This window comes from Labrus bergylta, chromosome 13 (assembly GCF_963930695.1).
Source record: "Labrus bergylta chromosome 13, fLabBer1.1, whole genome shotgun sequence".
Taxonomy (NCBI): Eukaryota; Metazoa; Chordata; class Actinopteri; order Labriformes; family Labridae; genus Labrus; species Labrus bergylta.
This window is the reverse complement of record NC_089207.1, coordinates 16,912,660-16,937,858: the sequence shown is the minus strand read 5'-3', so window position 1 is coordinate 16,937,858 and position 25,199 is coordinate 16,912,660. Positions and strand designations below refer to the sequence as shown.

Below are 25,199 nucleotides of genomic sequence, written 5' to 3'. Positions count from 1 at the left end.
TGTCGGTACACTCACTTGTATTATCGTATAGCTTTCATTTTTTTGTCTTCTATTATTTTTCCCACCATCTTTCTTTTATTAAATTCTCTTTTGAAAAGCACTTCGGACTGCAAGTGAATTTGATATAAATTTTGATAGGTTCATCAATTTGAGGTGGCTGTGGCTCAGTTGCTAGTCAGTTGTCTCTTATCTGGGGGGTTCGATCCCCGGCTCCTGCAGCCACATATCGGATGTGTCCTTGGGCAAGACACTTACTTACTGCTCTTCATGTCCACTATAGAAACAAACTGCGACACTACATCCATATATTTGTCATATTTCCTTTATTGTTCATAGCCTTAACAGCTGTCATGCCTTTTCCATGCCTGATTCAGAAAGTCCACAAAATAAAAAGCAGCAGCTATAACAAATACAGTCACTCAATAAATAAACAAATTGCGAACCACACACAAAGCAGCCACATCCATATAATCCAAATCAAAGGTGTCATTCGTTTAACAAACTATTTTCTCTGTGTGTCTAATATCCATCACGAGGCACTGCAACACATTCCACAAAGTACGGCGGAGGATTTTCATACAAAATGTGGAGCGTTCAACATCTTTTGCAAAATCCTGTTGTCTGCTTACAAATAGTTGTGGCTTCATTTCATGTGATTCAAGAACATGATATATTGTATATTGCACAGACGTTTAGAATTGAATGCAACATTGCATTCTCATGCTGACCTTGCATGTTTTTCATTCCAGTTTTAAACGACTTTCCGGTGATTAACTTCTGCTCTGCATAGAGGGAAAAGACGTAGAGCTGCAGAAGAGGGTAGTATTTATCGAGCAGTAGCGTTAGAACATACAAAACTGGTCAAATGATTTCAGAAGAATTACCAAAAATCTCTGCCAGTCGACACACATAAAAAGAACTCATGATTTTCCCAATTCTGTGCTGTGTGTAAAACACTCATCAGTGTCTGATGGTGATCGTTAATGCACTTTTTAACATCAATCCAACCTGTTGTGAAAGTAAAACTGCAGTGCAAATCTGTACTCATCGATACAAGGATGTTTGTCAAATGCTTTACATTCATGTCATAACTTCACAATGTAAGCAAACTGGAAGAGAGAATGAAACTTAGACATTGAATTTACTGTAAATGAGTGAGGATGGAAAAGTCGAGTAGTGTGTTACTGATTTATGATCCGTGGAAAAGTTTGGAAAATGTACTCGTACAGACTGTATGCCTTTAGTAAGACTCCCCAAACAAATATTGAGGATGAACTGTCCTTTGGCAAAATTGGAAATGAGGTTTCTCCTGACAGGTGAGACTTAACTTTCTTAGACACAGACTCAGGTCTTCAGAATAGTCCCCTAAGAGGAAATGTTATTCATTTTTTTTTTTTTTTTTTAGTAAAACAGATTTAAAAATGAGATTGAGTTAGGGAATAACCAATTTTGTAAGTTAACCAGCATTCTCTTGATGATAGAAGAATACAGATTAAAAAAATAATTGTATATATGGACTTGTCAAGAGATACATACCTCATGTAGAGAATTAAATACAAGCATGCCTCTCATTTCTGTTTCTTTGTTTACTGTCTCCTTGAGCTCCATGGATGCTGTTTCATTTCAACATTTATAGTTCTGTTTTGGACAAATTTGCACAAGTATTAGGGCGCACTCACACTAAGGCCCAGTTGCTCCGTACGGTGCTTAAGCACAATTGCGCCCACCCCCCCCCCCCCATTCTCCAGTGGCCTGCACTCACACTGCTCCAGGACTAATCGGGCCTGAGCACGGTTACCTAATTAACCTTATTTGGCTTATTTGGAGTCATTTTAGTCAGATACAGACTGAAGAATCCCTCCATAATGAAAGCTGTCCATGTTGTGTACCCCCGTGGTTGTCCTCAAATGCATGAACATTTGAGGGTGAAACGAGCTTAGGCACGGTATGGATTGCCTAGTGTGAGTTGGCCCTTAATGTTGTACGAGCTGGTGTGTGACACATGCTTTAGGGGAATACATTAAGAATATTGTAAGGGAAATATAATGCTGAATATACATTTTCTGTCTTATTTAAGTTGTATACCTTTTACTTATAAAACTTTATGCAATTTAAAAATTGTGATTTATAAAAACCAAATAAAGCAGACCCTCAGAGCAGTAGCTGTTAGCATTTGAAAATTACAGCAAAATTAAGAACCGACACACTCAAAGTTGCCTATTAAATATCCGCTCTTAATAAATATTAAAGGTTTCTCTTTTTTTATGCTGACTAATGCTAAGTCTTAAAGGGCACTTGGATGCACCCCGGTGTCAACAGCGGTTTTCGACTGCGACTCAATTCCCCACCCACCTCCTGAAAGAGTGTCTGTGTTTCTACATGGCTCATCAATCTGGACTGTTCACACTGGGCTGCAGTGACAGAGTGACGTTTACCTGGAAGCCAATGTGATGCTCATTAGCTTATTTGTGCTGAAGGGACTCGAGTGACTGCTAACACAGTGACAGATCTGCAGTCCACATTTTCCCCAGGGCAAAAAAGATGATCTAATAACTAATTATATGGAATAAATTCTGCTTTTGAGAATACGAAAATACTTACTATCCTACTTTTGATCACGAGATATGATCTTTTTTGCTCATTATAGGAGTGCTTTTTCTTATAGCCCTTGCAGAGAATCCTCCGACACTTTTTTAAAAACTCCAAACTGGAACAGCTACATTCTTACGATCCTGACCGTCAGTGAGATGCTACAGCAGTATAAAAACTCAGGAAACTGTAGCACAGATAATGCTCCTTTGATTCAATCTCAATTAAGATTATGAAGGGGAAAACATGTCTTCTAGGTTGTAGTTTATCTGGTACATAGAATTAGACATCATAGAATGAACCTCTGGTCAGGGTGATACTATTTGATTAGCTTTCCTTGCTTTCTATTAGTACATTGTCATCATTTTGTAAACTGGTAAAAATCCTTTTACTTTCATGACATAATGTTTTTAACATCCATAACATCCATGTTAGGCCTTTCATGGAGGGTTCTAACTATGTATTTAATAAGTGTCCCCTCTAATGGTGATAGAGTTGACCGTAAGAAAGGAAGTGTTTTATCTAAAAAGTATGCAAAGTAACAAACCTTGAGGTACAAACACACAACATCCTGTCTGGTATGAACAAGGTCCACCATAAAAAAAATGCAGTCAGGCTCTTTTAACTTTGTAAGAGTTCCCTTCGGTGTTAAAGAATCTTTTTAAGATTCCTTTTCAGAACCAGAAAAGAAAAGAAAGTGACGTCTCTGAAGAACACAGCTGCTGCTGGTTTCTCTAGTTTCCTCTGACCAAGCTCATCAACTCAAACCTGAAGCGACAGACCCGCCTCGTGGCCCAGAGTCTGGTCCTCCTAAAGTCCTGCCAACAGGTTTGTGGACGCCTCGTTTCACTGGGCGATGGGTGTTGTTGGTGTGGTGGGTGTAGTTGGCACATTCGGCGTGGCAGGGCTGGTGGGGGTTTGTGGTGAGCTCTGGTAGGACCGCAGGAGAACTTTGTGCTTGGTGGCCACCTGCTCTCGCCTGCGCTGCTGGTCGGCCAAGAATTCCTTGAGACGGGTGGTCGTAAAGGTGAGAGTCTGCCTACGAAGGCGCATCAGGTAGGCATCTTGAAGCCAGGAGTTATTGAAGCAGTCCTTAATGGAGGGACGGGCCCTGTTGAAGACCAGACAGTGAGGGACCAAATGTAACGACACCTTTTTAAAATCAACACTGTACTTCTGTTGGCTTAATCTAAATAGGTCATTTAGAAACCCTAATACAAAAATTGCACAGAGAGTATGGAAGGAGTCTATGGAGGAGGAATCATACAGTACAGTATACAGATATTATCAGAAGCCAGCAGAAAAAGAGCAACACAAAAAATGGTTACAACTCAAGCCTCCAGCAGAGACTGGCTGGATAGACATTGTGACCGATATCTGCGATGCTGGAATAAAAGGATTGTGCTTGTAACCTTGAGACGTGATAACTAAGCTGCTATTATATGAAAGCAAAAAAATAGACAGAAAAAAAGAGAAAGCACTAAAAAAAAAAAAAAACTATCTATTTTGTTGTAAAATCAGGTCTGAAAAACAGGGAATAAAAAATACAAACCATGTAAAATTCTGCACAATATAATGATTACAAAAAGGATGAATATTCAGCTTACCAAGGGTAGCTACAGAGGATCTTTTTAAGGAACAGAGAGGCACTTTGGGACACATTCTGGTAGAGTTTAGAGAGGTCAAACTTTGCCGCCTGGATCCTGGCTTCTGTCTCCTGAGGATCATTTTCTATAAAAGGCGACCTGCCGCTCAACCTGAAAAACATAAGGGAGAAGTTCAGACACTGAAGAAACCCTTTAGACACTTTTAAACACAAAATGAACAAAGCACTGTCACATCTCAGATGGGTCACTAGGTCGGTTATGATTTAAATCAATATCACAAAGAGACAAAAAAGGCTGTTCACACGATTAAAATGACTGTAGAGACTATGCAGTGGACACATATTCAATCACAAGCCTCATTTCACATGGAGATTATGTCTTTTTAAAGAGAGCTTGCTGTGTGGAAGCTGTGAACGCTGTACTCACATGATGAAAGTCAGTACACCCACACTCCAGATGTCAGCTGGAGGGCCCACAACATCGCTTTTCAACATCTCTGGAGCTGCGAGGGGAAGAGAGGGGGAATGCAGAAGAGCCTTCATCATTCTACACAGAACTTAAATTTCATCTGCAGAAAATGTCTTTGAACCGCTGAAACGCTCAATTTATGATTAACTGCCTGTGATTCTCTGTGTGTACCGACTTCAAGGTGAGTTCAGCTTTCAGAAATGTGTGAATACAAAGTTTTAGTTAGTCCTGAATTCTCCTGTGTTTTCACAGCTAGTGCTCGCCCACTGACTAAACACTTACATAAACTGTCCGTATGAACAGGAATCGCAGATCTGTTTCATTAGGCGAGATCTACAACCTATCAAGAGCTTTTAATTATACTCTTTCAGCTTAATTCTTTTATGCTTCTGGAAGTGGTTTTTGAGTCATAACTGTTCAGAAGTTGGTTCAGAAAAGATCACACCCTTCCAAAAATATTGTTTTCTACCCCAAAGGGTTTAAACGATTTGTACAGATCATTTTTACTATTTTAATCATTGGGGATCCTTACATTAACATCCAATGTTTCAACCGTTAAATAAAATGGTATAGAACCGGGGTTCCCAATTCTTTCGGCCCTCGAACCCCCAAATAAGGTGCTAGAGACCGCAGACCCCTACTGTCCCTGGAGGCGGTTAAAACATGTGATGTTGCATCCAGTGTGAACACAGAAAGGTCATCTCTATTTTTGAGTAAACACATTCATAAACCTCACTTACATTATAAGTACAATGTCAGCTTTTCTGCCATCCTATATGCTGTAAACACACTGATTTATTACCTTCAAAACAAAAATGAAATGAAATGAAATCTCCTATTAGTCACGTTTTGGTCTCAAACTAACAGCAACCAATTGTTGAAAAATAATACCAACGCAGAAGTGAAACAAACTGCAGTTCCTCGAGTGTCCACCTGACACTTAAAACACCAGTGACTGCAGAAACCAATGAATCCCCATTACAGTACATGTATGCACCATACTATATTAAAATGATACACTTTAACAGCAGAAATTAAAAAGTTTACAAATGTCTCAAATGCTCTTTTCTTAATTGATACACACTATACTTGGTGATTTTTTAATAACTCATCCATGTTGATTTTAATAAGCCCAAGAATTTACATAATTAGGGGCTGAGTTGACGAGCAGGTGGATGTGTTATTGCTGTTTGACAGGAGGCTTTAGACCCGCCCCCCCTCACCTCTTTGCCTGTAGCTAGATTGATAAAAATGTAGGTAGATAGTATTTCAAACATGGCAACCAGCATCGTTGGGCTTCATAACACCTTTTCAAAACAATAAATGACATCACTGAGACTAAGTCCATGTATCATAAAGTGTATGGTCTCAACCAGCTCCTATGGGAGAAACATGCCTTTTTAGCTGCCGGTCAGCTAGTTTCTAGCTTTGTATTTTAGCTGTCGTTGTTGGGCAGGTAGCTAGCAACTTACATTGGTGTAGATTTAGTCAAATTAAAATAGGCAAAAGATACTAAATAGCTCGTCAGTTTTTGGTAAATTGGCAAGATTGAATGATAATTATCTATGAGTTTGAAATCGAGTGTATGCTTATGTTAAATTATTGCAATAAAAACAAAGGCAATAGCTGCTATAGTTTAAACATGAATAAATAAATCCCCAGTAATGTGTAAACTCTTACACATGTACTCCAGCGTTCCGATGGGAGGACTGAACTGCTTGAGGAAGAGTGGGTTGTAGGTCTGAGCGCTGCCGAAGTCGATGATCTTGATAACATTCATGTAGGTGACGATGATGTTCTCTGGCTTTATGTCCAGGTGGAGGATTCGTCGGGTGTGGAGGTAATCCAGACCCTGAAGGATCTGCACGATATAGGTGACGACGTCATCCTCTGAGTAACGGAACCTGAAACAAGACAGGAAGCAGCTCAGAGCAGCAGGTCTTTGATACAGCTCGACATAAAATCTGCTCATGCAGCATGAATGGGATTATTTCACATCCGACAAACAAACAGCTGTTCGTCTTCACCTGTCTATAAGGCTGAAGAGCAGCTCCTTCCCGCTGCAGTACTCGGAGATGAGCACCAGGTAGCGCGGAGTGACATAAGCTTCATGCAGAGCCATGATCCTGTCATGATGAAGTGACTTCAAGATGTCGTATTCCTGCAGCACCTCCTGCTTGCTGTCTGCCTCGTATGGAACAATCTTAGCCATGAAGAGGTTTCCAGTGGCGTTTTCCCGGCACTCTCGGATCACACCAAAACGACCCCTGTGTCATAAATAGAAGTCAGCAGTTGCTTATTTTAAATACTATAAGTCCATTAGGGAAAAAGGGGCAGTGAGAGGACTATGATTTTCATGCTTAGAAACACATTCCTGCCACTGTTGGTGCGAGTCAGCTTGTGTTCAAACAGTTTGATGATTCATAGCAAGAAGTGCCTGGCCCAGTGTAACACACGTACTGTAAGACTACACTACATCAATGTCTCACCTATGAGATGTGTAATTATTTGCCTTTTTTGATTAATAGAGCCGATGTCATGTGCCCTACAAAAATCCTTTACAGTCTCTGCATCCAGGTACTATCTCCATAATCAATTAAATACAATTTATTTTCATTCAAACCCATCAGATGCTTTGTCTGTTTATTTCATGAGTTCTGGGAGTTTTTCCTGCATTTCACACCCCAGTACATACAGCTGCATCTCCTTTTATTCCCCACCTTCCTGTTGTCCACACTTACTTGCCGCGGGGTCGGAGGTCGGAGCAGGCCATAAAAACATGTATTGTTTTAAAATATTCCACTTTTCTTAAAAGGAGGGTTGATGGTGTTGACCTGAGCGATACGCCTTAAAGCTTTGTGTTTGGTACTCGATTTCTTATGTTATTTATTTATTTAACTATTTATATATGCCATGTCAATCTTGGGCCTCTCACATGTCCAAAATGAGTTTTTACTTCCTCTTCTCTCTGCCTTTTGAACATTTAGAAATGTATATATAAAGAAAAACACTGGCATGACTTTAACTTAAAGTAACTTGGCAAGCAGGTGGAGTGTTTTTTTTTTTGCACCCATTGTTTCTGAAGGGAAACTCTAATTTTTGTTTTGTATTTTGCTGTTAATTGCTGAAATATGTTTACAGGCTAGATGCTAACTGTAACAGAGTAGAAAAGGAGCACGTGGATCTTCATTTAGTAACTCTACGTTGATGAGAGGAGTTAGTTTGTATTTGTCAGATGATATCTGAGTATGTTTCCAGTGATCTGGTTCTTGATGTATAATTTAGTCAAGCTCCCTCTGTTCCCTCTCCAAGAGGTTACTGTAGGGGCCGTGGTCATTACCTTGCTTTTTCATCCATGAAGGTGTAAGGTTTCTGTGGAACTCCCTGGCGCAGAGATCCCTCTCCAGGCTTGCCCAGCGGCGTCCTGCGTCCCGAAGGTGTTGCCCGCCCTGATGGTGTGACACGTCCTGATGGGGTACCACGGCTGTCCCCTCCCTGCACCACTGGCGTCAAGCTCTGCACCACCACAACGGGTGGAGAGATGGTCACAGGAGTGACTGAAGGGGTGCTTGTTGGAGTGGAAGTAGATTGAGAAGACGGAGTAACACGAGTGGTCGCAGAAGGTTTGTACATGGGAACAGATGAGATAGGTTTCCCGATGACAGGCACAGGGGAAGGAGGTTTGTTGGTTATGGCGGGGTTTGCAGATACAGGACTCCGAGGTTTGGGTGGGACAACAGGAGGAGGGGCCAGTTTGGTTTGTGGTTTGCTGAAACTGATGCTGAGGGTGGACTTGGCTTTAACTGGCGGGGCTGTGGTGGTCTGAGCAGGAGTTTGTTCTGGTGTAGGTGTACTAACAGGCGGAGAAACTGCAGGACGGATCACCTCAACCTGCACAGTGGGTTTGATGGTTACTGGAGAAGGAGGCTTAACCACGGTTGGAGCAGGAGCTGCTGGAGAGGGAGTGGTTGGTGTTGGTGCTGTAGCAGGTTTACTGGGAGCTGGTTTAATAGGAGGCACTTTCATGGATGACATCATCACCACAGGGGGAGGGGAAGTACTAGCAGGGACTGTCTTGACTACCACGGTAGCGCTGGATTTAGCAGGTTCTAAAAAAAAAGACGAGCAGAGGACGGATACACATCAAAGATTTGATGAAACATTTAAAATGGGCACTACATGCCACGCAATCAAGACATCTCTGACCTATAATAAGATGAGCCAAACGAACACTACACTAAAGAAACACTATATATTTTTTAAAGCCAAACCATTGATAGGTAAATTGAATACAACTAAATTCATATTTGAAAGCGTTATCTTAAAGAAACACAAAGTTATCTGAGATAACTTTTTAAACAAAACTTACCTGAAGCCTCCAGGCTTACTACCTCTGAGAGGTTGCTGTACGGACCCTGGCCAGCCTTGTTCACACATGCCACCCTGAATCTGAACGAGCCCCCTGCTGGCAAGTCAATCACATTGAAATAACAGTCGGCCACCCCTGTAGCCACGATCAACCAGGAAGTCTCACCTGGGGAACAAAATACAGAATAGAAATCAGTACAGCGCGAAAAAATGTGGCTGTTTGCGTTGACACATATATCTCTTCCTGGAAATATCAGGAGCTGTTCTGGGAGTCTTAAAAAGGAATGACACCAGTGTGAGTGTAAAACTGACCCTCTGTTTTCCTCTCTAGAGAGTATGTGCAGGGAGCCAGAGTGTCTGAGGGCCTCCACAATACCAAGGCTGTGTTGTTGTATTTTTGAGGTATTTCAGGGGTCCCGGGACGATTGGGCAGACCTGTGAAAACAAATGCATCCAAATTAAAAGCATATTGTGTATATTTGAGCTCTTTCCTTGCTCACAAGTTTAGCCCTGTTCACACGCGGGTGATAGTCGTAGTATTTCTTACGAGCTAGAGATATTGTGCAGGAGCTGGATATAGTAGCCAGAGGGTTGGTAGCAACACATTCATAGACCCCTGCATCTTTCTTGGTGGTCTGCATGATCATCAGCAGCTGCCGGCCATCAGGGCAGGCAATCAAATTCATCCTGGCATCAATCTGCAGCGGCTTCTTATCTGAGGAAAGAATATACATATATATGGTGATTTATTAAAATGTAATAAATAAAATAAGAGTTTGGATATGATAAAAAAAACAACATAAGAACTAATGATGCCCTGATCTGAGGGCAGTCAGACACATAATTGCAGGTTTAATCTGTTTCTTAATTAACAAGGAATCTCAGTTGTTTACCTTACCTGCTGTGCTGCTTCTGTTGTCATGGTACCACACTGAATATTAGTGTGCAGCAAGATGCAATGTAAGACATTATTATTATGTCTCTGCACTCATGCACCCAGGAGTAATTAAGTAAATGACTATTTTTATCCTGTGAAGCTACACTGATCATCCACCTGTGAGAAACGTTTATTCGTTTACATTAGAGATCCTCACCTTTCATCCAGGTGATGTTCGGGTGGGGGCTTCCTGCCGGCAAACAGCTGAGTGTAACTGGATCCCCCTCCAGCAGGACGTGATCTCTCAGCTTAATGTGGAATACAGGTGGGAAATCTGGCAGTGAAAGACATCACAACCCTTCGATTACATCCACACTTTAACTCTCCTGCTTCATGATGTTCATAATGATCTGATGTTGCTGCTCTATGTATGAAAGGATGCTCTATAAAAAAAAAACGTGCATTGCCTATCTTCTCTTTTCACTAATAGGTGGAATTAAAAAGAATGAATTACATCATTGTGCCCTCTGTACAACTTCTGGCCTACGTTCAGGTTTTTATTTTCTACTTCTGCTTTTTTGACATAGCAATGAAAAGATATATTTGCATAAGGCATCATCACATGGAAACTCATGAGGTAAACAGTTGCCATGGATTTACTGATATCAGTGTGCATCTATGTGTGATGGGATGATAGACCTCAAAGTATACAAATTTAAGAAAGGTAACTTAAAGAAAGAGTTTGACATTTTGGGAAATTTCCTCTTCCCTTTATATCTTGATCATTGATTCGGAAAAGTAATACCTCTGTTTTTCCTTCAGCATGTTAGCTAAGATTGGCATTATTTAAAAGAAACAAAATCAGCTACTTATCTGATCCTGTTTGACCTGCACTATAAAAATGTAGACGTGCTTATTTCAAGAGGGAGGTGGTCAAGACTATTTCTTGGAGCAGTTATTCTCAAAACATTCTCAAATCAACAACAATTTTTTCTTCACTAAGATAATCAGCTGCCAGTTCTAGTCTTATATTCAAAACACGAGACCTTTATCTCATTCTCAGTAATAAGCAGCAAACCAAAATGTCTTTATTGCTTTATGCTGTAATCACATAACTCTGAGACAGAATGCAATCAAAAGCTTTGCATATGAACACTCCTGATGACCTACCAGAGGCTAATTTGGAGTACTGGCGTGAACGCAGGGCGCTATTTTCTCTTGAGATTGCCGTTGGTATATCAGGCTGTGATACAGTCTTGTCTCGTCTCCCTCTGGTCAGCCCCCAGCGATCCCAGCGGGACCGACGCTCAGCCTCCGCACCTTACAAAAAAAGACAATCAAACCTTTTAAATCAACCATCATACAAATAGGAATGTACCATATGTGGCCAACTGTAGGGTTATGACTGACATAAAAGTAGTTAGTACAGTAATCGCTTCATACCCTTTGATGTTTCCGACTTTAGGCTGGACATTGAGTCTAAGGACTCTGAGGAGGCCCCGTTACTGGTTTGAGCTGCTAGCTGGTTCTGAGGAACACTGGGGGCTTTTGGAGCACGGCTCTCTGATGTGGCTCGGCGAAGCATGGAGAGAATAGGTGTCCTTTTGGTTTCCTTATCCTCTGAGGCTCGTCTCTCCTCTGAGAAGCTGCGAATCCTCGTGGAAATACCCGCCACTGTCGATTCAATCTTTTTGCGCATTGCCAAAACTGGTGATTGATTAGGTTTCTTTAGATCCTTTTCATCTTGCTCTGCTAATGAACCACCTTCACCGTCCATGCGCAACATCTCTACGTCCTTTTTTTCCTGTGAGCCTCTTCTGCCCAGAGTCCAAGAGAGCCTACTCCTTGAAGAAACTGAATCATCTTCTTTGGTCATTTCCTCCTTGCGCTCAGTCGATGGAGTTCTCTTCAGCCGCAAAGAGAGTCTCCTCATAAAGCCTTGGTCCTTTTGAGCTTCGCGAAGGTCCTGCACTGACTTCGACTTCTCCTCAAGTCTCCTTGATGCTAATTCCAACGGTGCACCGATCGGCCCGGGTCTGTATATCTCTTCCCCTGACTCGGTGGAGTCTGATGAAGTCGCTTGTGATTTCTCCTCATTCTTCGACCGTGACAGGAATTTTAGACTTCTTGAGAGGGAAGACTCTCGTTTTTTAAAGCGGGCCTCAAAGACCTCCTCAGAGGTAATGTCCTCAAAGTCCACTCCTGCTGAGAGCTCTTGTTGGGATGAGGAATGTGGGATCATTTTTGGTGGGCTCGGTTCTTTTGTGATCAGTTCTGGTGAGGCCACCCTCGAGTATACAGCAGGGTGCTCAGTGGTTGAGATGATGGTTGGCTTTGGTCGACCAGGCAAAGATGAAGGAATACCAGCTGGTGGAGATGTTTGTAAATGTCTTTCATTTGATACTGATGATGCAGAGGTGTCCTGCACAACAGCGGGTGCCGATGGTGCTAAAGTTTGTTCATTTGGAGGCTGAAGTGATGGCACCATGATGGTCTGCATAATACTGGCATAGGCTGAGGTCCTTCCATCTGGGAGAACAACTTTAGCAGGAGGCGAGGGTGTTACATAAGTAGTCAGAACATTTGTAGGGGGATGAGAAGATTCTTGTGTTGGTCTCACCATTACTGAGCTTGTGCTTATGACCATATCAGAAGACTGTGGAGTTATATTTACTTCTTCTTCCTCTTCTACCTTTTCTTCAGAGACGTCTACATTTTCCTTAGCATTTGATTCAGCAGTGCTGATTTTTCTGTCATCTTCTTGCTCTTTCATAAACTCTTCTTTTACTTCTTGCTCTTTTCCTTCCTCTTCATCCTCCATTTTTTCTTCTAGTGTAGAGCTTTCAGCCACAAGAGTAGGAGTAGGAATTCTCTGGCCTGCATACTCTGATTCAAGCATTGGTTCTTCTGATATGCTCATGTCCTTCTCTGAGAAGCCACTTGTGCTTGATCTTTCATCAAAATTACTGTCAGTAGTCAGCCCATCCATCTTTTCATTCATACTTTCATCAGGCTTGATCTCTTTCTCAATAAATGATTCCTCACTTTCTGTTTTGGTTGGACTTTCCTGCAATACAGACTCTGGTGTTGGTGCTTTTGGTGAAGGATCCCTGGGTGTTGTTGGGCGGGAGTCAAACCTGGATTGCTCAGTGAGTGATGACATAGATATAGCTTCCTTGAGCCTTCTCTCTTCTAACTTTTCCAAGGGAATCTCCAAGGGAGCTCCAGATCGGCGGTGTAGAGCTATCGGTTCTGAATCTCCTTGACTGAAAGAAGCAGTTTTGCGCAAAATTTTAGGTTTGGGAACCTCATCCCTTGCAGAATCACTGGACGCAGCTCTAATTAGCGGAGGTGGGCCGAGACGAGCAGTACGAGAGTAACGATCTGAGGAGATCGCTCGTTTTTCATCACCCATTCCTAAGGTTTCCAGCAGAGGTCCTCTCAGTCCACTCATCTTGTTGTCCACAGAGCCACCTCGCAGCAGACGCTGTCTCATCAGCTCCAGTTTAAGAGCGTAGTCCTCTTGACTCATCTTTGCAGTTCCTGGGCTGGTGCTCCTCCTCGGTAGTTCCATAGAGACAGCTTTCTTCAGAACTCTCCTGCCTTCCTCTTGGTTTCCTTCTGCAGCACCTTCCTCAGGTGTTATCCGGAGCAGCAGAGCACTGTCAGCCGAGCCCCCACGTCTCAGCTCTCCTCTTCGTCGCCCTCCCTCTGGTTTGTCTGACTCCATGCTTGAACCCCTTCGCAGAGGTTTCCTCGAAAGCTCAGACTTTTGTGGCAGTTCAGCAGGTGCGTCCTCATCTGAGGAGCCCCTGTCATTGTCTGGTGATGACCTTTTCCGCATGCGGCCTTTACCCGTTAAATCAACCCCTTCTTTATCCTTTTGATTGGGGTCACACTCCATTGCCTCCTGGGCTTGAGCAGGAGACCCAGACCATTTACCCCCGCTATCTTGCTTTCCTGTCTCCTGCTCATTCGTCTGGATGTCGTTCAGGGACATCCTGGATCCAGAGAACTCCATGTTGAGTGGCATTGGAATAAACGGCAGTTCATCAAGGTCTTCATCTGAATCTGAGGATGACGATGGCAAAGGTGACCCTTCTTTAAGGTGCCTGGGAACTGCGATGGAGATATGACTGGACGAATCGTTCAGCAACTCAGGTATAGACCTCATGACCATTTTTGATTTGTAGCTGATTAGGGAACGCTGCAGAAGAAACACATGATCCAGTCAAAAAACTAAAAAGCTGTAACCACTCAAAATGTTTAAAGGCCTTTGGGGTGTGATATAACGGACAACCAGAATAAGAAGTCAAATTTAGCTCACCTGCCATTTTCTGCGAGATACAAACTTCTTCAGGGCCTCTGTACTTATGGCCTTCCCCTTGTGAAGTATCTGTACAACAAAAGACATAAAATGCATGACATTAAATTAAGAATGGGACGTTGAGAGTACTGTAAAATAAAACTATCACAGCTAGAAGTGGTCTCACCTTGAACCATGGGTGCCGAAGACATTCCTGCGTATCGGGTCTCCTAAAAAAAACAATATTGCATTTTATATTTATACAAGTTTGTATGTATGTGTGTTTCTATCGACTGTAGCTTAATCAAGTTATTCCCAAAATGGGGGACCCCAGGGGGGGGTCGCAAGACACTGTTAGGGGGGTCATGTAAACATTTAAAAATGGAAAATTGTAGATTTTTCCCATTATTGTGAAAATACATACAAAATCGTTGTTTCTTACAATACATTTAAAAAATAATATGATGGTGTTTGGGCTATTGTGTGGTGTTCTAATGCCAGTGGTAGGAAAGGCCTAATAGTGTGCTTGGCTGTATGCAACGTTAAATGTTTAAACCACCTCCAGGCACAATGGGGGTCCCCAGTCTCTAACACTGGGGGTCACGGGCTAAAAAGTTTGGTATCCCCTGGCTTAATCAAATGTACCATCTAAACTATCTGAAATGGAAAGCACTACTAGTGAAAAGTAGCAGAAGAGTTGAAGACATGGACCAGAATAATGAAATGGAAACAAGAAATGTAAAAAAAACCTGATGATGTTACAAATTGGAGAGGAATATGTTGAGAAACCTTTAATATGTGAATGAAACCTTAACCAGGGTTGCTGAAACACTTTTTAATCCTCCATGTTGACCTACAAAACCTGCACTGTTTAAAAGACTTCATTCTTATTGCATCAGTTCTGGCTAAAAAGATGTCCTTTTTATTGAGCGTACTTTGATCTGATTTCCTGAATTGCTTGTTGCAGATCTAGATTGTACAATTTATATATTTTGACAGTATTTTTTTTTTTCGTAAAGCAAGATGAGGTGAGTTTATTTATACAGCGCATTTCAGCAACAAGGAGATTCAAAGTGCTTCACAAAAGATATCAAAAGTAATATGACAAAGGGCAGACCTGCAGTTTTCTGAGACTTTGTTCCATAAAACAGATCCTGAGAAAAAATAAGATATTCAGCGTTGTTACTCACAGCCTGTCTGCTACGAGCACTTTTATGATGAACCCTTTGGCCTCTCTGCAAAGATCAGCAAACATGTTTTCCTCGAAGGCCACATTGTAGTTCCTGATGTTCATTACGGAGCTGCGGTCATTCTCTCCAGCAAATGGAGAAACTCCTGTCAGACTGATAACAGAAATAAATACTTTAATTTAGCGACATGTGTAAAAAAAAAAAAAAACAGACATGGATACTCAGTCTCCCAAAATACACTAAAAATGACAGAAAACAACTGCACTCACCACAGATATGCAATAACTCCAACTGACCTGAAAAAAATAAAATAAAGAGAATCAGAAAAAATGGTGCTTGAGTCATACGAAGTAAATACATGAATTATAAAGAGTTGCGTTTGAAATTCAAGATGTTTTACCAGATGTCTGTTGCTTTTGACACAGGGGTCTGATTGACAATTTCTGGCGCAACAAATTCCGGTGTGCCGTATTTACAGTATTGAGCCTCATCAGGTGTGAACGCCACTGCATTTCCAAAGTCACAGATTCTGATCTGATCGCCATGAGGGTCTGCCATGAGGAGGTTATCAGGCTAAGGAGGGAATAAGAACATAAAGATGAATCTATTGTGTCCAATGATCCGAATGAATAAAATAACAGCAACAGTGAATCTTTGTTTCCTGTGTTTGGATACAATTTATTTATATTCAACAGAAGATGATAAAAACTGATGGGAGGGAGGATCTATGGTATCAACCTTAATGTCCAGGTGTATGATGTTGAGGTGATGAAGGTAGTCCACTCCCTCGAGCAGCTGTCTTATACATGAACGCACCTGGAGGTCCCAAAACACAAATATTTCAGTGCAGCTTATTCTCATTTATCTCATTATATATACTCTTATTCAAATAAAATGTATACATTTGATCTTTACACTGAAAATGATTAAAGCAAGGGTAACCAATTCATTTCAGAAAATAAAATTCTGATCTATTTCCTGAAATTATCTTCAATTAAATTATTTTCCGGTATGTACATTAACCTGGCTTTCACACTTGCAGAAAACTCCTGAAAATCTCTTGATATTTCCAGGAGGACCTGATGTAAGAAGGCAGCAAGATATTATCCTGAGCATTCACCTCGAGGCAGTAGGAGAAGGTGGTGAGTGACGTTTGTATCCTGTGAGTGTCAGTCAAACTGGATTTATGTCAACTTTACACAGACAGTTAAAACTAAATGAAGCACTATGACATTAGGTCATTCTTTGCATGACAAACCTAACCTATAATGGAAAGATTCATGGGATATAAGCTTAACATGAGAAAATTCTGAGCAGAGAAAGAGGTAACAAGGATGAGACTGAACATTGTCAACAATCAAATTGGCTGAACTAATTTCCCCAGCTGACATTCTAACATAAGGAGGAAATGCAGTGCTGACCTGTTTTAAGGGCACTTTATTTTAAAGAGAACATTACTCCGCTGCGATCTCTGCACACGTGATTTAACGGCTGTATTATGTTTTCTGTTCATCAGTAAGTTGTTCTCCGCAATTTTGTTCATATTTTGACTTTGTCGAACTACACATAGCATTGATATAAAGGCAAATATTCTCAATATAGAGTCGTAAAGCGGACTCTGTTGCTTTGTTCGCTACTTCTGCATCATTTTTTTACATTACACCTCACCTCAGGAGACCCCCCGCCCCTCCTCCTGTCTGACAGGGATAGTCTCCAGCTGCGAGGAGCATATGCGAACAGCCAGGTACTAAGAATATCCGGAGCAGTCCACAATTATCTAGATATTTTCAGGAGTGCAAATGTGAAAACAGCTATTCATGTGCTTTGGGGCTGTTGTACAAAGAGGGAGGTCTGGGATGTTTCTCAGTTGGTTACTTTTAAAAATCCAGCTTACTCCTGCTGGTTCCTCTAAAGTTGCCCACCCAAGCTTTAACTGTAAGATTTGCAGTGTAGTCACAAAACACAGGACTTACATCAGACTCCATTATGGAAGATTTCCTTGTAAATCTGTCAAGCAGCTCCTCGTGGCATCTTTAGAAGTTAATTAAGGCTGTCCTCTCTGGGAACTTAGACTCATTGCACAGTAATTGCTTCTTGCTTGAAAACATGTACAGTATGCACATAACAACAAAAAGTGCAAATAACTGAAAACATCCAACTGTTTTTCTGCACATGATAACATTTCACCTTCTTTCCTAGCCTCATTGTGTACTCTGCATCAGACTTCTCTGTCTGTTTTTACCGCGTAACAAGGATACAGTTCAGTGATGATGATGGCTGCGTTCTTTTTCTCGAAGGCATCATGAAAATAAAGCACTCTCTCGTGATCCAGCTTGGAGAGTAGATTCATTTCTCGGAGTGCAGACACCTTCTTCTTGGCCCGCGTGGAGATGAATTTAGCGGCATACTCCATTTTGCCTTTCTTCTGGGTCACACGTTTCACGTAGGAAAATGCACCTCTGAACACAAAAACAAACAAAGGACCAAAACTTTATGTTATTCTGAGCTCATTAATACTGACAGGTGGAATATTTAAAAATCAGTTCACAGTAGAAAGACAGAGGCTGTAAGAAACAAAGTAATACAGCCTTACTCTGAAGATTGAATAATAAAACAGGTTCTAGTTCAAGTGTAGGATGCTAACGCAGGTTTTAAAAATGGTTTACCTTCCAATTTCCTTGTGGATGTCATAATAGTCAGTCAGTCTACGCATTTTCCTGAGAATGGTCTCCTCATCCTCTGCTGGATCTTCTTTAGTTTTGGCTACATGTGCAAGTTAAAAATGGATAAAGAGAAATGCCTGACTCACCAAAGGTACAAGAAAGATGTTGGCGTTATTATGTGTTACTTCCTCTACTTCATGGGACTGTTTTTGATGGCTCTGATAAGAGTGATCTCTTACCTTCATGAATGGTGAGTTCAGCTTTGCAGGACACAGATCCTGCCAAGTTCCTGGCAGTGCAAGTGTAAACCCCCGAGTCTTCTGGACGAGCGTTGAGGACCACCAGGGAACATTCATTATCATCGTACACAAATGTGAAGTGACATCCCTCTGACAGCAGGGTATCATTCTGAAAGTGTCAGCAAAGGTTCTCAAATTATATTACAAAAAAAGCATCTGTTTGAGTACATTCTCGTCTTAATTTCAAATATTTAGCTAACTGGGATCATGTAGTGTATGATGGTAGTTATTTATTAAATCAAACCTTGAACCAGAGGATGTCAGGAATGGGTTTGCCCTCCACAACCACAGCGAAGCGAGGGGTCTCCCCGGCACTGACGTCCAAGTCCTCCATGATAGTTTCAAATGTTGGTGGAGCTGTGGACACATTTTTAAAGGAACAGAACAATGTCACATTGGCTCTCGACAGATAACTGGATACATAAATAAATCTACTGTGTACCTGCCATCTCCACGTTGAAGGTACAGCTGTCATTGCCGTACTTGTTGGAGGCCAGGAACGCCATCTCTCCGATGTCAGAACTCTTCACTTTGAGCAGCTTCAACGTGTGCTGGTCGTCATCTGGCATGGTCATCTCATACAGGCCGGGCTTGCTGGACAGCACTGCTCCCCTCCTGAAGAAAAAATGTTTGTACTTGTGAAGCAGACTAAACATATTAAAGTTAAGCGAAAAGCCGACTATGACTGTGCATGTTTGGCTGTTGCTTGAGGTTAAGTCAGGACACTAACATAGACTTCACTGGTTGGGAATCTTTGATAATCCTTTAGACTTAAACAGCTGCCTGTTTGAGCTGTCATAGTTATTTATGTCTGCCTGTCATGCACCCTGATTATCCTGTAATACAATGGGCCAACAATAGTGGCAACTTCAACCTCAATAATATGTTCTAACCAAAGGATGTTACAGTGAAAAGTGTTATAAGCCAATGACTCCACCTCTTGGAATATTTGCAATAACAGACACTTGATGGAAAAGACACAAATACCTCTTCCAGATGGCAGCAGCGTTGACATGATTGAGCGTGACAGTGATGGTGACTGACTGGTTTTCAATCACATAGACGATTTCTGGCTTATCAATAATCACTGGAGCCTCTTGAAGATAGGAGCCTAGAAGAAACAGATCATTTTACTAAACTGGTAGCAGACACTTATAGATGAATGGGTGCTCTAAAAAGAGCAAAGAATATACCTCTGTCCAGGAGCTGCACCGGGTCTGTGGCAGGTGAGGGCTTGCTGAAGGCTTTGGAGGTGATTGTCAGGACCCTGAAAGCGTAGCGCACGTTTTTGGAGAGGGTGGTGATGGTGTAGGTCGTCTCCTTCAGGCCAGAAGCTATGATGGTCCACTGGATGGAGCCTAATGCCTGTTGTTGGATGGCATACATCAGGGAGCTGGGATCTGAAAGCAAATTGTTGATGTTGAAGCTACTTTCCTCTGTTCTCAAAAATATGTAGTGCATAAAACCATCCTTAATATCCCTCTTGCATACCAATGGAAGGGTCCAGCCTCCTTGGTTTCTTCCAGCTTATAATGATGGTTTTGCCAGTAATAGATTCAATCACTGGTGTCCCATCTGGAGGGTCAGGGAGGATATCTGAAATTAATCACAATAGAATTAGAGGTCCTTCCTTTCTCTGAGCTGTAAAGGCTGTGTCACAGAAAGATTTGAACTACTAGAATTCAGGGGGACAAAACAGTCACAGAGGTATTACATTTTAAATGACAAAGATATTTGTATTTTTTAAAGACAGATATTACACTATTTCTACAACAACGGGTGCTTGTTGACAGATATCTGCTTGAAGACTCTGCTCCAGTTAAAATTAAGTTTCCTCTCAGCAGCTGAGAATAATATTCTACTTTTGTTAATTCTTCACCTGTGACATAGAGATGAGCGTAGCAGGTGGCCTTGCCAACTTTGTTAGAGATGACACTCTTGTAGACTCCACCGTGGGCGTGGCACACTGAGCGGATGACCAGGCTGTGGACGTCACGGACTGCATGGGAGAGAGCAGAGATTAAAGTGTTTTTGATACAGACAGTTAGCATCTTTGAGTATCTGAATTTAGAGGGATACAATTAAACAAGATCCCTGCAGTTAGAATAAATCAGGACTGAAAAAAACATTGACTTGTGTCTGAAAGCAACTTCTAGGGCAGTAATCATCAACCCGCAGCCCATGGGCCACATCAGCCCCCCCCCCCCACCCAAAGCTTTCCATCCGGCCCCCAGAATATAAACTATCTCGGGTGATTAAACAATAAACATAAAAATAATATACCAAGGCTGAAATACTCGCATGAGGTGACACCAACTCCTTCACAGCGGGCTTGACAGCTGTCAGGGTTATGAACCATCATATTTTAAAGTCCGGCCAACACACTGTCTGTGTAGAAAGAAGAAAGCTAGCCCTTGTATAAATGTTGATGACCCCTGCTCTAGGGGCTTCGCAAGTATCAACTGCCCTTTCAAAATGATAAGTGTGGTATTGGCACAGCGTTTCAATTCTTCTTATAGAAGAGAATTGGATGGTGAGTGAGGTGAACAACAGATTAAAGCAGATGCATAAACTACCTGGCTTTAATTAAACACGTTTGGTAACAGTCTTATGGGTTGTTTGAGAGGGCACTAACATACTTGTAATAAAGACAGACAGTGTGCAGCAGCTTATTTCAGAAGAGGAATGAGTTAGTGAACATTATACTTTACTTGTTGCTACAACAGACTCTTTGCATTATCAAAAAAAAAAAACAGTTATATAATATAATAAAGTTTCCTCTTTTTTGCAATTCAGAAATGCTTCTTAATCATCTTTTTTTCTATAATATTAATTCTACTTAAACTTCGATAAAACTGCTGTATAATTGCTCTGTAATGTCATCAGTGCTTTGACAGGGCCTGTAAATTGGGTGAATATTAATCCACTTTGAAACACTCACACTGAGTCATCTTCCTGTCCTCTGTGCTCTCAATCCTCTTGCCGTTGTGGAACCAGACAATGGTGGGATACGGCAAACCAGCCACTTTGCATTTGAGCACGGCTTCCTTCCCCTCGATGACGTCCAGGTCATAAAGGGGTTTGATGAAGTCGGGCATAGTGAAACGTTCCACCTCGTTCTCTGGGACCTCCGGCTCCTCTGGGATTGAGGGCATCTTCTCCAGTTTTGCCCTGAATGGGAAGGGAAGAAAGGGGAGAGAGGGAAATCACATTTTATAGGCCATAAAAACACAAGCCCTTTGTCCAAGAAAATAATTGAAAAACCATGCTCTTGGGATGGTGGTAGCCTAGTGGTTAAAGCGAGCGCCCCCAGGAAATGAGGCTTAAGACCTCGAGTGGAGGGGGCCCGGATTGGAATCCAGCCTGTGGCTCCTTTCCTCCATGTCGTTCCCCTGTTTCTGACTCTATCCACTGTTCTATCCCAAAATTAAAGGTATGAAAATAAAAAATAAAACACACTCTTACATCTGTGAGGAGATGGCTGGCCGATGTTCTTGTATGTAGAGTTCAGCCGAGCTCTCTGCATCCCCGTGCCCGTTGCGGGCTGTGACGGTGTAAAATCCTTCGTCATCATTGGTCACATGAGAAATGATGAGAGAGTGGCGGCCGCCTTCCTGAAGAATACGAACATCTTCACTTTCTGCGAGTGGATGATCTGAAGACAAAAGAGGAACCTGTGTTTATACAGAACATTTTATAAAGGCATGTAGAGGAGTAATGAATGATTGATGTTTTTTGGGGGTTTTTTTAAATGAAAAAAAAACAAAAAAAACATTTCCCCCCTGTAGTTCCCCAGAGGGATTCTCCAGTCTAACCTTAGAAACACTGAGTTAAAGGGTCTGTGTCAAGAACATTTTATAACTCCTGAAAGAATTTCCAACTTGTGAACAGGCTGTTTTCACACATCATGTACATTGTAGGTCCTACTGACAGTAGTACAAACTTACCAAAGTGACTCCAGATGACTTTGGGAGCTGGCGTCCCGCTGACTTTGCAGTCAAATCGAGCGTTACGTCCCTCAATCACTTCTAAAACATCCAGTTTCCGAGTGAATAGCGGCTCAAATGAAGGGAGGACTTTGAGTTTGCCGCATGAAGTCACTTCCTCTGGATTGTAATGATTTGAATTCAGAAGAAGAAACAGAGAAGATAGGATGATTAAAACACTTTCAATTCTAAATGGAGCACCTTGTGATGTATACTCTTTAGATGTACCTTTAGCGGTGCTAAGCTTGCACATGTATGTCCCGCTGTCATCCTCGTGGACCGAGTTGAGCAGCAGACGGCACTTTCTGCCGTCAAAGTGCATCTTACAGTTGAGCAATGCCGGCTGGATCAGTTTCCCGTCTGCCAGCCAGTCCACGTCAGTGTCCTTCGGGCCGATGACATGACACTCAAACAGAACGGTCTCTCCGGCCTTGGCTGTGATGTCCCTGACCGGGCGGACCACAGCCAGACCCGGCTCAAATGGTTGAGCTGGGTTTAAATAGAGGACATTTTCTGAAGAGTGCTGTCAGATTACACCTGGAGGCTGCTGTTGTGAACTAGTGTGTGTTCAAAATAATGGGCCTCATTCACCAACCATACTTAAATCCTACTTACAAACTTTTAAGAAGATTCTGGGATTCACCGATGTTTTCTTCTGTGTGATTTGTTCTTAGCTAAGAACGGAAGTTACGAACACTCAAGAGCACTCTTACACACATTTGAGTGCTGACCGGCTCCGATGGAATGACTAGTTATTGCATTTAAATCTCCAGTTGTGTTATATTTTAGGGTTTATATTACAATATTTTTTTCGTAATATATAAAATATAAAAAAAAATATTTGTGTGATCATTAAATTCCCAGTGGTCTTTTAAAATGAATAAACTAAATTATTCACAAACTCATCCATATAAAGAAAAGTCAAACATGTCAAGTAATGTCAAAGAAGCATACCTTTCACTTCCAGCTTTCCTTCACACTGCTTTGTCCCGTACTCGTTAATGACCTTACACGTGTAAATCCCAGAGTCTGATTTCACAGCTGACTTGATGGTCATCTCAAAAGTGCCTTCTTCCGCCTCCCGGACGATGTGACGTGGGCCTGATTTCACCGTAACTCTGTCCCGCAGCCTGCAAAAGAAGAGGATCGTTGCTATGACTCAAAACAAACTGATGAATCACTCGTTCACCACTCAAGAGTTTATTTTTCATATGATATTTATGCAATAAAGGATGACCAGGCACACTCTATTTCAGCTGCAGGCTCTCTTCTGGCTAGTAGGAAGGGTATGGGGGTGTGATACATTATCCAGGGCTGCCAATATTATGTTTAGCACTTTCTTCTCTTCTATTGTCTCTCGAGAGACATGACTAAGTCCAATGACTGAACCTGCCTGAGTGATTCAGCCTATTCTGGTCTCCTATATTCAAGGATAAGGCATGACAATATTCTGTATGGCTCTAAACGACAACAAATCCCTGAAAGACCAACGCCTACAATGTATTAGTCAATCTCTCATGACAGTCCATCTCTCCTGCTGAGGCTGACATTCAAATTGTAAGCAGCTTGAAATGTGTCTTGAACGTCAGAGTGCCGAACGGTAAATAATGTTTCCCGACCATGTGAGAACTTTTAGAAAGATTTCCAATTAAACACTAAATATACAATAAATGTGAATAAATGAAAGGCACTCTGACACAGTATACAGATCCTTAATTAACAGGGATATGTCTACTCCTTTGACTCATCTGAGTCTTCGTCAGGACATAATTATTATTGACCGCCTTTCTTCACAATGAACTTTGTTTGTAATCAGGACAGTCATTTATTTATTTGCTTCTTGACTTTTGTCCCAGGTTCTTGAAGAGCACCTGATGCCTCTACATTTTTTGACCCACTGCAGCACTAGCTTCTACCTTTTTTCATCAAGAAATGTTTGCTTGTCACTTACCCCCTTGTAATAAATGGTGTTCTTTATGAGTGATGTAACTGACATTAGTAATGCAACAACCATAGGTTACTTTCATTACTATGCTGTTAATGTAAGTTAGCACTGATACCCAAACCTCGATCTTCTTAAAACTAAACGTTGGTAAGTTACAATTCACTTAGCAGACGCTTTTATCCAAAGCGACATACATCAGAGATTAATTACTAATCCATTTATACATCGCCATTGAAGCAGCATGAACAATGTGGGGTTAAGTGTCTTGCCCAAGGACACATCGGACATGTCATGACATGCCCAGCTGGGGATAGAACCCTCGACCTTCCGGTTGAGAGGCGAAGACTTTACCAACTGAGCGACAGCCGCTGCATAAGTTGTTAAGACATAAACCCCCCTGTATGACCCCCCCCCCCCCCCCACACACATACTTGGCTAAAAAAACTGAATCTTGTTGAATTTTTCTTCGCAAGTTCCATTTTTAGGTCGAACCATATGAAACACATTTATTACTGCTCATTATTGCTAACTTTTGAAATATTCATGATGTAGTAAAACATTGCTATTGCAATGGCAAATACTATAGCATAGCATAGCCATTTAGCTTCACTGCACGTCTCAGCAGGTGCGAAGAAGACGTAGAGATGAAATGTTTATACAGGTTAAAAGATGTTTTTTTCTTTTAGATATTGATCACACCATTGAAGCGGAGGTGTTCCTATTGACATGATCAATCTTTAAAAATCACTTGTTAGTAGTTTCATTTTGAAAAGAGCTCAATAGTTAACCAGAACTGCTTGGCACTATAGTGTTCAGATAACATTATTCAAACAGAAGTTAATAGTGCACTTTGCTAGGAGCTATTTTCAGCTGTAGATGAATCCACATTTGGTGCACTTGT

The 25,199-nt window shown here is 41.6% G+C and overlaps 1 protein-coding gene across 1 annotated transcript in view; it reads right to left on the bottom strand.

Moving 5' to 3' along the window:
• Positions 1 to 306: 306 nt before the first annotated feature.
• Positions 307 to 25,199, bottom strand: part of spegb (striated muscle enriched protein kinase b) — a 41,128-nt gene continuing 16,235 nt past the window's right edge. The window contains exons 9-41 of the mRNA XM_065962173.1: positions 23,308 to 23,483; positions 22,582 to 22,842; positions 22,315 to 22,473; positions 21,833 to 22,022; positions 21,309 to 21,538; positions 20,247 to 20,366; positions 19,859 to 19,963; positions 19,561 to 19,767; positions 19,355 to 19,478; positions 18,810 to 18,982; positions 18,612 to 18,724; positions 18,308 to 18,476; positions 18,072 to 18,168; positions 17,664 to 17,864; positions 17,379 to 17,436; positions 16,144 to 16,221; positions 15,806 to 15,978; positions 15,675 to 15,701; positions 15,406 to 15,558; positions 14,403 to 14,445; positions 14,237 to 14,305; positions 11,353 to 14,116; positions 11,080 to 11,229; positions 10,127 to 10,243; positions 9,580 to 9,747; positions 9,345 to 9,467; positions 9,034 to 9,198; positions 8,005 to 8,773; positions 6,692 to 6,931; positions 6,345 to 6,568; positions 4,623 to 4,698; positions 4,197 to 4,346; positions 307 to 3,700 (exon numbers count right to left, since the gene is read on the bottom strand). Coding sequence (XP_065818245.1) covers positions 3,436 to 3,700; positions 4,197 to 4,346; positions 4,623 to 4,698; positions 6,345 to 6,568; positions 6,692 to 6,931; positions 8,005 to 8,773; positions 9,034 to 9,198; positions 9,345 to 9,467; positions 9,580 to 9,747; positions 10,127 to 10,243; positions 11,080 to 11,229; positions 11,353 to 14,116; positions 14,237 to 14,305; positions 14,403 to 14,445; positions 15,406 to 15,558; positions 15,675 to 15,701; positions 15,806 to 15,978; positions 16,144 to 16,221; positions 17,379 to 17,436; positions 17,664 to 17,864; positions 18,072 to 18,168; positions 18,308 to 18,476; positions 18,612 to 18,724; positions 18,810 to 18,982; positions 19,355 to 19,478; positions 19,561 to 19,767; positions 19,859 to 19,963; positions 20,247 to 20,366; positions 21,309 to 21,538; positions 21,833 to 22,022; positions 22,315 to 22,473; positions 22,582 to 22,842; positions 23,308 to 23,483 — 8,137 coding nt within the window. The 3' untranslated portion in view covers positions 307 to 3,435. The remainder of the gene's footprint in view (positions 3,701 to 4,196; positions 4,347 to 4,622; positions 4,699 to 6,344; positions 6,569 to 6,691; positions 6,932 to 8,004; positions 8,774 to 9,033; positions 9,199 to 9,344; positions 9,468 to 9,579; positions 9,748 to 10,126; positions 10,244 to 11,079; positions 11,230 to 11,352; positions 14,117 to 14,236; positions 14,306 to 14,402; positions 14,446 to 15,405; positions 15,559 to 15,674; positions 15,702 to 15,805; positions 15,979 to 16,143; positions 16,222 to 17,378; positions 17,437 to 17,663; positions 17,865 to 18,071; positions 18,169 to 18,307; positions 18,477 to 18,611; positions 18,725 to 18,809; positions 18,983 to 19,354; positions 19,479 to 19,560; positions 19,768 to 19,858; positions 19,964 to 20,246; positions 20,367 to 21,308; positions 21,539 to 21,832; positions 22,023 to 22,314; positions 22,474 to 22,581; positions 22,843 to 23,307; positions 23,484 to 25,199) is intronic.